This window comes from Daucus carota, chromosome 6 (assembly GCF_001625215.2).
Source record: "Daucus carota subsp. sativus chromosome 6, DH1 v3.0, whole genome shotgun sequence".
In the NCBI taxonomy this organism is placed as follows: Eukaryota; Viridiplantae; Streptophyta; class Magnoliopsida; order Apiales; family Apiaceae; genus Daucus; species Daucus carota.
In genome coordinates, this window is record NC_030386.2 from 35,128,560 (window position 1) to 35,140,473 (window position 11,914).

Sequence of the window (11,914 nt, forward strand, 5' to 3'; positions counted from 1 at the left end):
CAACACTAGACAAACCGTAATTAAATTAATTCCTTCTAACAATTGTATGACACGTTTAATTTAATAATATTTACTCGGTGAGATAAGTTAGAAAATGCAATTCGTTGGGTCAATTTTACATTCTGGGCTTCAGCACCAAAATGTGTTGTGTTTATCTTCTTCAAGGCTTTCTAACTAATTTGGAGGCAGTGAACAAAACTTTAGTGCGGGGCTTTAAATTATCGTAAGAGCATCTCCAACGGCGTTGGCTATAATCGTTGGCTAAATTGGACCTGTAAGACTTTATGTAAAATTTGCTGAATATGTAACACATTTTGCTTCAATGGTATTGGCTATCTTGGTTGGCTATAATTTAAAAATAGTATGTTATTAATATTTCAAATTGTTAAAATAGAATATATCAGTTCAATATGGTAATAAATGATGTGCAATCTTCCTACAGATTTTCTTACAGACCTGTAGACGTTCGACAAATTTAGCCATCCATAGGAGGTTGGCTAAAATTATAGACAACAGGTGGACGTGGTTGGAGTGTACTTTTTTGACGATGTTGGCTATAATTTTTAATTATGGTATGCCAACTCACATTTTAGCTAAGGGTACTCTATGGTTGGAGATGCTCTAAGAGCATCTCCAACGGCGTTGTCTATAATCGTTGGCTAAATTGGACCTGTAAGACATTATGTAAAATTTGCTGAACCTGTAAGACATTTTGTTTCAATGGTATTGGCTATATCGGTTGGCTATAATTTAAAAATAGTATGTTATTAATATTTTAAATTGTTAAAATAGAATATATCAGTTCAATATGGTAATAAATGATGTACAATCTTCCTACAGATTTTCTTACAGACCTGTAGAGGTTCGACAAATTTAGCCATCCATAGGAGGTTGGCTAAATTTATAGACAACAGCTGAGCATGGTTGGAGTTGGGTTTTTGGAGCTGTTGGCTAAATTTTTTTATTTTAAGTATGCCACCTCACTTTTTAGCCAAGGGCTTTAGATGGTTGGAGATGCTCTAAAGGAAAAAAATAAAACACTGGTGATATCAAATTTATATTTAAATGACACGTCATAAATAACTGTTTCAACAACGGATCTAATTAAATTTTGTTATTAATAGTTTTTAATAAAATTACTTAATAATAGATAGTAAGTATTTGCATTTAAGGAAAGATATTTTGATTATTAATAAAAAAACGTTGTATAATTTTAAAAATTACACCACATATATATATAATTAATATATTTAAATTTGTTTAAATGAATTATGACAAAATAAATATATTTCAAAATGAAAATTTAAATGATAATAAAATTTTGGTATTATAGTATGCTAGCATAATAAAGATTTCAAAAATTACTATAATATGATGATGAAATACATAAATTAAAGTTATATGTTAAAAAAAAAAAAGGAACGACTAGAATTATTATTTTTGAACTGTGACATTATTTTTTTAACAAAATTATTGGTATGTTAAAAATTCGTATAAATTGTAACATTTAGTTTTAAAAAATATAAACTAACTTAAAAATTGTAACAATGAAAATATAATACGGGAAATAGATCATTTCCTCGTATCTTAAACTAAAATTTATTGTTGTCCAAATTAGCATGTGCATATTTAAAAGGTTATTTTTGATTAATAATTGAATCGAATATTAGAGTGAACACTAATGTATAGATTATATAATAACTAAAATCATAACATACGCTCATTCCATTTAATAGAGTAGTATATATGTGGGGATGTTACATGAAGGTTAAATGAAATTAAAATTTAATTTAAGAAAAAGGTAGACGAAATGTTGAGATCCACTAATATTTGATATATGAAATAAATAAAGCGGAAATAGTTAATTTTTTATCATAATTTTTAAATATTTTTTAAATATATACAATTAAGAGGACGTCAAAAAATAAATTATATAGAAATGAACAGACAAAAAGAGTATCAAGCAAATATGTGTTTTGGGAGTAAAGTTAATATTAAATAAATTTTACATGTTTTTCATGAATGCTACCACAAACAATTACAGGTATTATATTTATATTTTAAATTTTGTATCCACTATTAATTTTTTATGAAATCAAATAAACATTAAATAATGGATAAATATTTTAAGATCTAAATATATGTAATAAATAATTTAAAATCTAAATAAAAATTAAATAATGGATAAATAATGGTCTTTCTAGTGTGTCTACTTTTTGTTGAGGTGGAGGACTTTTACTGGTTATGATTTTTGTGCATATGCATGAGACCATGATTATTAATGAGGTTTGGCCAATAAAAACTTTCCACCTCAACAAAAAGTGGTTGTTAGCGGCACACACTAGAAAATCCATATCTTAAATACAAGAATTCACAATTTCATAGTTACCGGCGGTAAAATTCACGAAAAGTGTGTAAAATTTATAAAATATTAATTTTAATTGTTTAACACATTTAAATTATATTTTATATTGATTATAATTTTATAGATTCAAGTGATACCCAATTGATTCGAGTGATGTCCGGTTAAAATTTGAGTGAATTATAATTCTATTTTAAAACTAGTTATATGCAAATTAAAATTTGAACTGAAATCAAAAGCCAAAATCAAAATCCAATAGATAACGGGAACCAGGAACTAAGCACAACTCTTAGTATAAATACATGTATCCAGTTTAAGTTATGATCATCAGTGTTTGTTATTTTATTTCTTCCAATCATCAAGTAATATTTGTAAAAGAAAATATGGATAACTTTATGAATCCTTTGTTGAATACTATTATGGATTGTTCAGAGCGGAAGATTCTAAAAGGACAAGATGATCTTAGACGTAAGCAAAACATGAGGAAGTATGTCAAAAAAATCGAAGGAAGCTTGTTCACTGAGCATCTAAAATCAGTCACAAACACTGCAAATAAAGTTGATGGAAGAAAAGAGAGGATAAGGTGTCGTTATGCAAATAATTTATTGAATCCGGTCAAAAATATATTTGAGTGGAATATGCTCAAGAAGAATCATACCGAATTCGAGATGGCAATCGATGAAAATATTTCTAACATGCTTAAGGAAGAAGATCGAGATTTGAGGGAGAAGTAATCGGTCGCCCGAGATTGCAAGCAATTCCTCGGATGCTCAAATAATTAATTGATCTAGACAACAACATATTATTTTCATTGCCATTTAAACATCTCAACATTTTTAGTTCAGTAAAGGCTGATTCTAATTTACCTTAAGCTGAATTTGACTAGTTTACAAAATTTTGCCAGCCATTTCTGTTAAATAAAATTAACAGATGGTCTAGATGGATAAAACTGTATAATAAATAACACACGCCTTAGGTGAATAACCACACCATAAAATGTCTTAATAGCCAAACCTCAGTTTTTCCACCTCCTTGAAGCAAAGGTGGGATTTCCTCATTAACGGGAGAACTCATGGACACTCCCTTTAGGCCAACACCTTGTTGCTTGAGCAAAGCTACAAGTACGCAGAGGAGTTTCATGGTCAAGTTGCTTTTTAAGTTTCTGTAAATATCTAGAGTTTTTACAAGAGTATTTACCTGCTACTTTTCCTATACCTTCTTCAAGAACAGATGATGGTGCTGAGCCTGAAGGTCACGAATCAAATTTGAACTTGAATGTGTTTGTTTCATACCCTTGAATGAGACGGGTTACATGTGTTGACTTTAGTCTATTTTGACTAGCAATGAATTCCTAAGATCATAATCACGACAGAAGGGAAAAGAATTATAAGGATGGGAAGCATTTAGCATCATCTACACGAGGATCTGAATCATAGAACTATCTCAGCGGCTCGAATTATCAAGAGCTTATAATTAATAAAGTATACGGGGAAGGTGTCATTGGAAATTGCTAAAGTCTTAATTAGTATTAAAAATACCATAAGTTTTTGATCTGCTGGGAACTAAATATATCCTAGCCTTGTAATCCGCCAAGGCCAGTTCAACTAATATTCATGCTTTTTCCAAAATACCCAAGTTGCAAATTTTTTTTTTTTAAAAATACAATGCAACAATATGTGCAACCTCAATTGTAAGTGTTGCAACCTGAAAAGAAATTGCTTTCAACCAGCGCTCCAACGTCATATGCAACTTTAACCATATTTTTGAAAATAAGTTTAAGAACTAAATATATACTAGCCTTGTAATCCGCCAAAACCAGTTCAATCAATATTCATACTTTCTCAAAAATACTCAAGTTGCATTTTATTTATTTTAAAATAAAATGCAACCATATGTGCAACCTCAATTGTAACTGCCTAACTGGGGCAACTTGAAAAACAACTGCTTTCAACCAGCACTGCAACCTCATATGCAACTTTAACCATATTATTTAAAATAAATTTAAGAACACGACACTTTTGAAAATTTCTCTTAATATTTTCCTAAAACCCTCTAACAACTATCAAAATTTGCTGCATTCAGTCATCATAATCAGTTTCTCCTTCAACACCTATTTCCAACTGTTTTCTTGGCTGCATCAAAAGTATACTTCCGAATTCTATATTATTCTATAGACATCCGAATCACAACTATGAATTTTGACCAATTTATATTTTTCTGCATGTGACGTTGTGTATACTTTAAAAAGTCGGCAACTTTGATAGCTAGCTAGCTATTGTTGCTCTACTGTACTCTGATTTTCATTCCAAATGAAAATAGAAGATCCAGATTGCACAATAAAACACTCATTAGTGTTCAGAGAGGTTGCCACCTAAATGAAGGAAAAACATGCCAGTTTAAACATTTTAGGTTGTGTTCACTTGCAGGGAATGGAGGGAGAATGAAATGAATTTTGTACTCTAAAATGGTGTTGATCAAGAAAAATGGATATAATTTTCATTGTTTCAATCATTCCAACCTTAATATTTTAACTATAACTCTAACCCACATGTTTTGGAAGGAATGCTTATTCCATTTAAACATCATTTTTCTTCACAATCTTTCTCACAAAAAAATTAACTACATTCATATTTTGTCACCATTATGACATACTTTCTTCTTTCTCCTTAAAACTTCTATATAATTTTTCATTTCATTCTCCCCTCATTCCATTCCATGAAGTGAATACAGCATTAGAGTATTATATAAATAACGTGCTCTAACATATTTAAACTCATAATTAAGTATCTCAGAACTGTAATAAATAATCTATACAATCCGAATTAATACTTGGATTAACGAATGATATTTTTTAAATTCTTTTTAATTGAATGGCCCTAATTAAATTATTATTTACCATGAGTCGATTTTCATTCGACGGATTACCGCATTATACACTCGCCTCAACAATCTTAATTCTTACATAAAAATAACCATCCCGAATTGATCCCAGGACTCCATGGCGACATCGATGGACACTGATGCTCTCGACATTTCTCAGTTCAGTCACACTCCTTATTACTGGTACATCTCTCTCTCTCTCTCTCTCTCTCTCTCTCTCTCTCTCTCTCTCTCTCTCTCTCTCTCTCCCCGCATATACTAACTTGCCCTCCACCATTGTCTTAACCCCTAACGTGTGTCATAATTCTCAAAATTTGCTATATTTAATTTTCCATGGCTAGCTAAAGTCTCAACTAGCAGATTTATACAGATATATGTTGATTGTATGTTGCGCTTAGTCTGATTCACAGACGCCCTTTTGGTTTTAGAAGCTGAATTGCAAGATTGTGTACACACTTTGCTGATGTGATGGAAAATCAAGGCCCTTTTTACGAATTGAATTATGTATTTAGTTTTATCACTTGATTTCGATGGTTATTTGAGTGCTTGAATAGCTTGAGGAATGAGGATTGTGGAAGTTCATAAGTGGATTTATATATTTCTATCTTGAACCTGAAGAAAACATATGGTAACACAAATTTAAAAGATAAGCATAGCATACTTGCGTGCGCTGGCCGTTGGATGTAATCTATAGCCAATGTTTTGAGTTGTATTAATAACTTGTTATAGTCACGTGAGTCAGGTGATGCATTTTTGTGGTAAATAAATGTGTTTCCTAGTTTACCCTCTAAGCATCTGATGTTTTTAATGTAGAAGGAAGCATAGCGATTATGGAATACGAGTAATAAGGAATTTCTTAATCAATATAGTTGCAATTGACTAGTAGTGTAAATTGTAGTGAATAGTATTAAATAACCAGCACTCGTAAAGCATCAACGTGTCACTGTGTTAGAAGCAAGTGAGAATCTTTTATTATATCCTCAAAACCCCCATTACTCGAAACTTAATAGCCCTTTTTGGGTCAAGAGTGGATCAGTAGCAGCTCATCTTTGGAGCAATAGTTCTTCTATTGTCCAAATTTAATATTTAATAATATTGTGATATGAAGCCGAGCCCTCTCTCAATACCATCATACTAAAATAAATTAAATAATGTGACACCATTGTTGCAGAAATGTCGAATCAAAGTAGGATTAAAATTAGAGAGTTATATTTCTTTGGTACTCGTTAGACTGGCTACATGATCACATTAGTTCTCTATATAGAGGGTTTAAATAAACAACTAATTTACCTATACTATCATTAAATAATGAAATATATGTTGAAGTAGAGCTTTATTGTCAAAGAAATTTTTAAATCAATAGGTTGTTTCTTTCTCAGTTGAATTACTTGCATATATAAGTTTTTTGCCTGTGCTCCTCGGTCCTTGCTGAAACTCATATTCCCATACCCATCAGCTGTCATGAAAGGTGACCAGGTTGACCTATGATTCAGACACAGCTAAGATTTAGGTGTGTATAACAAGACTATCTATTCTATGCATTGTGAATGAAGGGATCTTAATGTTTCCTAGCTTACCATTTTATAATCAACTGTATATTTAAAGCTGCTGTATGGATATTAATGACCATTCAAATTTTAGTATATGTTTACTGATTCTGTTTACTACGTTTTTGTAATAACTGTAACCAGAAATCTTAGATATTGTGCCGCATACCTCTTTGTTACCGAGCAGAGACCTCGATAAAGTTCTGCCTTTTTCTAGACTATAATTTTTCCACTAAATTATTGATAGTTACTGAATGATGAAGACTCATCTGGCGTCACATTAACAATGTTTCAATTAATATCATTTTTCATTCATATCCTTCATAAGCAAATTCATCCGAGAAAAAAAATTCAGTGTATGCCAACATAATTATAACGGAATATATTGGCAAGATACAGAAGTCACTATAATTGTGTGCCTTATATAAAGACATTTGTACTTCTTTGTAGCTCCGTCATAGCATATATGTATTTGTTTCCCAGCATAATGATTTCTAATTGATGAACTAGGGTCAGCTGTACCTTATCCGAATCTTTAATATTCGAATTTCAACAAGTTCAAAACCTGAGTCTAAGGAAAATTTAACGCTAGTTTTGATCTGTATCTGATATGTAAAGACCTATCACTACATTTCCCATTATTAAGGCACCAGTTCATGGTTAAAATTTGATCGATGCCTCTTGCTGCAAAGTGTGAGGAATATAGATATATTGTATCTCTGTGCAGTTCAGTCATTTAGAAAAGAATCTTGTATGGTATCTGCTCATAAACATGTGGAATGTTACTCTATCTCTGTCATATGTTTAGTTCTGATATCATTTCTATAAATTTCTCCCGACTCCTGAGCTACCTTTCTAGCATACCAACATGAACAAGAATTTTATTAATATAAGAATATCTTGATACTCTATGTTGTTTCTACAGCGAGGAGAATGTGTACCACCTCTGCAAGAAACTATGGACTCGTGGCACAGAAGGACAGGGATCTGACCTCTTTGTTGTTTTCATTTCCAATGAGAAGAAGCAGGCACGTACTTTCCTGTAGTCTTTGTGATTAAGATATGTGAAGCTTTTCAGTACATAGTCCATATTTTTACAGGATCTGTATTTAGTTTTTCACAGGCATCGGCTTCCTGATATTCAAAAATCAGATAATTATTCTTCGTATCCTGAGCTGCTGTAATGAATACATACATACATACATACATATATATATATATAGATAGATAGATATAGATATATTTGTTTCAGAGTGTGCTTAGGGGTCTGGTCACATCTTTGTCTTTGACATTTGATGTCAAATAATTATTGTGAACTGAGTTCATAAGCTTGATACTTGTTTGCTTCTCGTGTAAAAAACCCTACATCTAAAACTAAGCTTTAACATCTGGCTTTTAGTAAATGGCTTTGGTTCATGTCATTTATTTGGAAAAAACAAGACCGTCTTTTGTGTCTCTGCATATATAATACATTGTCCGTTGTGTTCAGGTATTAGTTCAATGAAAAATATATTAGGGGTTTTCATGTTGTATCCGCTGATCTTATTGGTTTGGACTTTTGACTATACAATTATTGTGAATGTCGCACCTTGTCTACAGCAAGTATTCAACCTAATTGTGCAAATATGTAATGTATACTATGATTTTTTACATCGATAACAGGATAAGCGATATTACTCTTATGCAAACAAATATTTTTTTCCTCAAAAAACTGTTTACAATGTTGCAAGCTTAAGTGGAACATTTGCATTATGCAGATTCCTTTGTGGAATCAGAAGGCTAGCCAGAGAGCTGAAGGTCTTACTTTATGGGATTATCATGTCATCTGCGTTGAGGTAGGAATTTATGTTTTTGTTATAATACTCAGTGAAAACTCAAAGTGCACCTGATGGCTGGCGTGGCTAATTACTGGTCTGAGTGGCACTTTCAAATTCCACCATGTCTTTAAGGCAATCTTCAAGTAGTTCTACCATGTCTTACTGTATTAGGAAAAAACTCACCGTCGCATATCTCATTGCGCAGAATTGTATTCATCCTTTTCCGTGGCCACAATATTGTATTCATTTAGCTTATTAAGAGTTCAGTTCCTAGTCTTTTCACCAACGGAGGTAGTTTATATATATAATATTTTTCTGTTGTTGCCCTTACTAAGATACCTACCTTTTTTACTTTATGATCACCCATCTGACATTAATATGCACCTTTCGAAGATGGACCAGAAGTCTGTCTTTCGGATTCCCAGTCAATGTTTTTTTATTTTCTACTGTTAACCAGACTTAATCAAACATGCAGTGTCTCCCGCTCGCATAAGATGTTTGATTTATGTATAATTAAAATGGAAAATGGAAAATTATGTTTTGTTTGCCTGATCAGCCACTTCCATTGCAGTTATGGTAAACAAGGAGCCAGCAGATTTCAACTGCTGAATTTAATGAAAAATATTATATGTTAAGGATACATTTACTTTAATATCATGTCAGGGACTTAATCTAGAAGATGTAACTAATGGAGTGACCATTCAAATTGATTGAAAAAATGTAAACCATCTTGTAACCACAATTTAAGTCTACTTGCAATGTTTTGATCATGTTTTTTTTACAGAAGAAAGAAGGCGACTCCCCTCTTCTAGTCTGGGATTTGGATTCAACTCTTCAGTTTCCTTGTCCCCTAGCATCCTATGTATCAGAAGCTATCAAACCATCTATACAACTATTCTCCGAGTTTCAGAGGTAATGATTGAAGTTTTGTCACACTGGTGGACTATGTAGACGACGTGTACTTTAGAAGAATCATCTCATCAAAATTGATTACGCATATCAATATCATAGATTGATATTCAATTTTTGTATTTACTGCACAGTAGTAAAGATTAACTAGCAGCCATAAAATTGGAAAATAATATAATTAAACAATGGAATTTATACATTCGAGTTTGTCCGAAATTTACTTTATCATTTATATATTTGCATACCTAAATGCTTGTACAAGCAAAGATGAATTATTGGCAGAAATCTTGTATAGAAAGCCAGCTTGGCACCTTTTCCTCTTTAAGTGGCTATTATATGCCAAGGGGATTCCAAGTTGATATGTTTTCAGGGTACTCTGGGGTATTAGGTTCAGGTTTAAAAGTTTATATATGTCTTTGCATGCCTTCACTTGGACCTTGGTTAATATCTCGATAATATAAATTATGCATACATGAGCAAATCATGATGCTGAATGGAAGATTATTGCTCAGATTTTTCAGAATCGTGCATGCTCCGATATTTCTCCGCAGCTTTGCATCCGATAGAAGGCACATGAAAGATTCTGAAGGAAACTGGATGTATGAGCCACCTGAACATGATCCCATCGTTGCTGAAGGTCAGTACAACTAATTTCCACTTGTGAATATTTCAGAGAATAGATATGATGCTTCTGTTTTTCGAGGTCAAGTAAATTAATTACGTACACAGCCTGATTATTAGTTTATGTTCTAAAATCTTGTGAGTATGATGACGTCAGTTATGGAAACTAGACTATAATTACTGGCGAGTTGTGGTTTGAACTCCCGACTGTTTTACTTGCACAGATGGAACGGTCCACAACCTGAACGAGTACATGACAATGTCTGCAGCTGACACCGTGAAAGCAATAGAGCCCCAGCTAGTGAATGCAGTTCGTTCCCAGAAACTGGGTGTTCTAATTGGCGAAACTCAGTTGGAGGAATTCTTCTCTCTTTTGTCCTGATGACTCGTGCAGTTCTGTATAGAATGTTAACTTGTCATCTATGTTAGTTTGTTAAGGTATCAGAACGGAAGAGAACGAGGGGGTATATCTTTTAACCTTTTTTTTAAATAATAAAAAATGCGATCTCCAGTAAATGTTTGATGGGTTGGATTTCACCCATCGGGTGTGAGATTGCTTGACTGCTTGTGACATTTTCTCTCTGAGATTTGGTGGCTTCTCTCCAGATTATATGGCGTTTATCTGTCTTTTTAAAAAAATAAAAATTCTTCTAGCATTAAAAAAAATAACGTCCAATGTGCGCAGCAGCGTATTGTTGATCAAGTGTATCTTCCACACTCTTCTTCATTGTATTCAACGAGCATTACTCCGATTAATTTCTAAAATATTTTTTAATTCACTAATTACACTATGATTTGACTAAATTTTTTAAATAAAATTTTAATAAATCTTGAATCAGGAGTCAATCGAATCAGATTTCTGATTTCTATGCAAATCTAGAATGATGCTCCAGCTCCACATTAGAAAGTAGAAACTACAGTAGATTATTGTTTCTATTAAACAGACATAAAACATGCGACTAGTAGTAACATATGCAGCGTAACGACCCAGTACAGTATACAGCGTGATTGACTAATGCACTATCGAAAAAGGAGAATATTATTTTATTCAGACAAGGAGACTAGTAACATATATGAATATGATATGAGTGGTGCAAGAAAGAGGATGGAAATAGAGTCAATGTTGACCAGCCCACCCCCTTGACACCATATATATACGCATTACCCATCTTCTTTTTCTCATCAAACTCTCTTCTTTCTTCTCTCTAGCTGGTAGCTCTTTTGTATATTCAAATAAAAAATTCTACAAAAATACAAAATATTTTTTCCATTATACAGGCTTGGAAGGCTAGTGATGGGGAAATATGTGGAGATATTAGATGTGGGAGTGAGATTAGTAGCCAGATTTCATTCTCACTGCCCTCAGACAGCTCGTTTGTATTACCACCCTCCCTCCACCTCCACCTCCACTCAACAACATCAACATCTTTTCGGTGAAGATCACGCGCCACCGCAGCCGGACAGTTTTTCTATCAAGTCTGCTGCGCGGGAAAATTTTGACACTTTTGATCCAACGTTTGACTATGTATTTTTGGTCTGAACTATTCGGACGGCTGGAAATTCAGCTTTTCATACAAATTCTTTATTCTTATATGATGATGATCTAATGAGTAGTGAGTTATATTCGTTTCTGGCTGGTATATGATTCAAGTCGACTTTAGTAATACGATCGTTGAATTTATCAATTTTTATCTAGAAAAGGTTTTATTTATGATTAATTAAATTTATTGATTAAAAACCATACACAATCAATGAAAGTATTTAAAATTAAATGTTGA

The 11,914-nt window shown here is 32.5% G+C and overlaps 1 protein-coding gene across 1 annotated transcript; it reads left to right on the plus strand.

Annotated features, from left to right (window-relative positions):
• Positions 1–5,267: 5,267 nt before the first annotated feature.
• On the plus strand, positions 5,268–10,741 carry LOC108225154 (protein N-terminal glutamine amidohydrolase). The gene is made up of 6 exons (XM_017399971.2): positions 5,268–5,425; positions 7,715–7,817; positions 8,547–8,624; positions 9,391–9,518; positions 10,028–10,152; positions 10,361–10,741. The coding sequence occupies exons 1-6, from the start codon at positions 5,361–5,363 to the stop codon at positions 10,516–10,518; spliced, it is 657 nt and encodes a 218-aa protein (XP_017255460.1). The 5' UTR covers positions 5,268–5,360; the 3' UTR covers positions 10,519–10,741.
• The last annotated feature ends 1,173 nt before the right edge of the window (positions 10,742–11,914 follow it).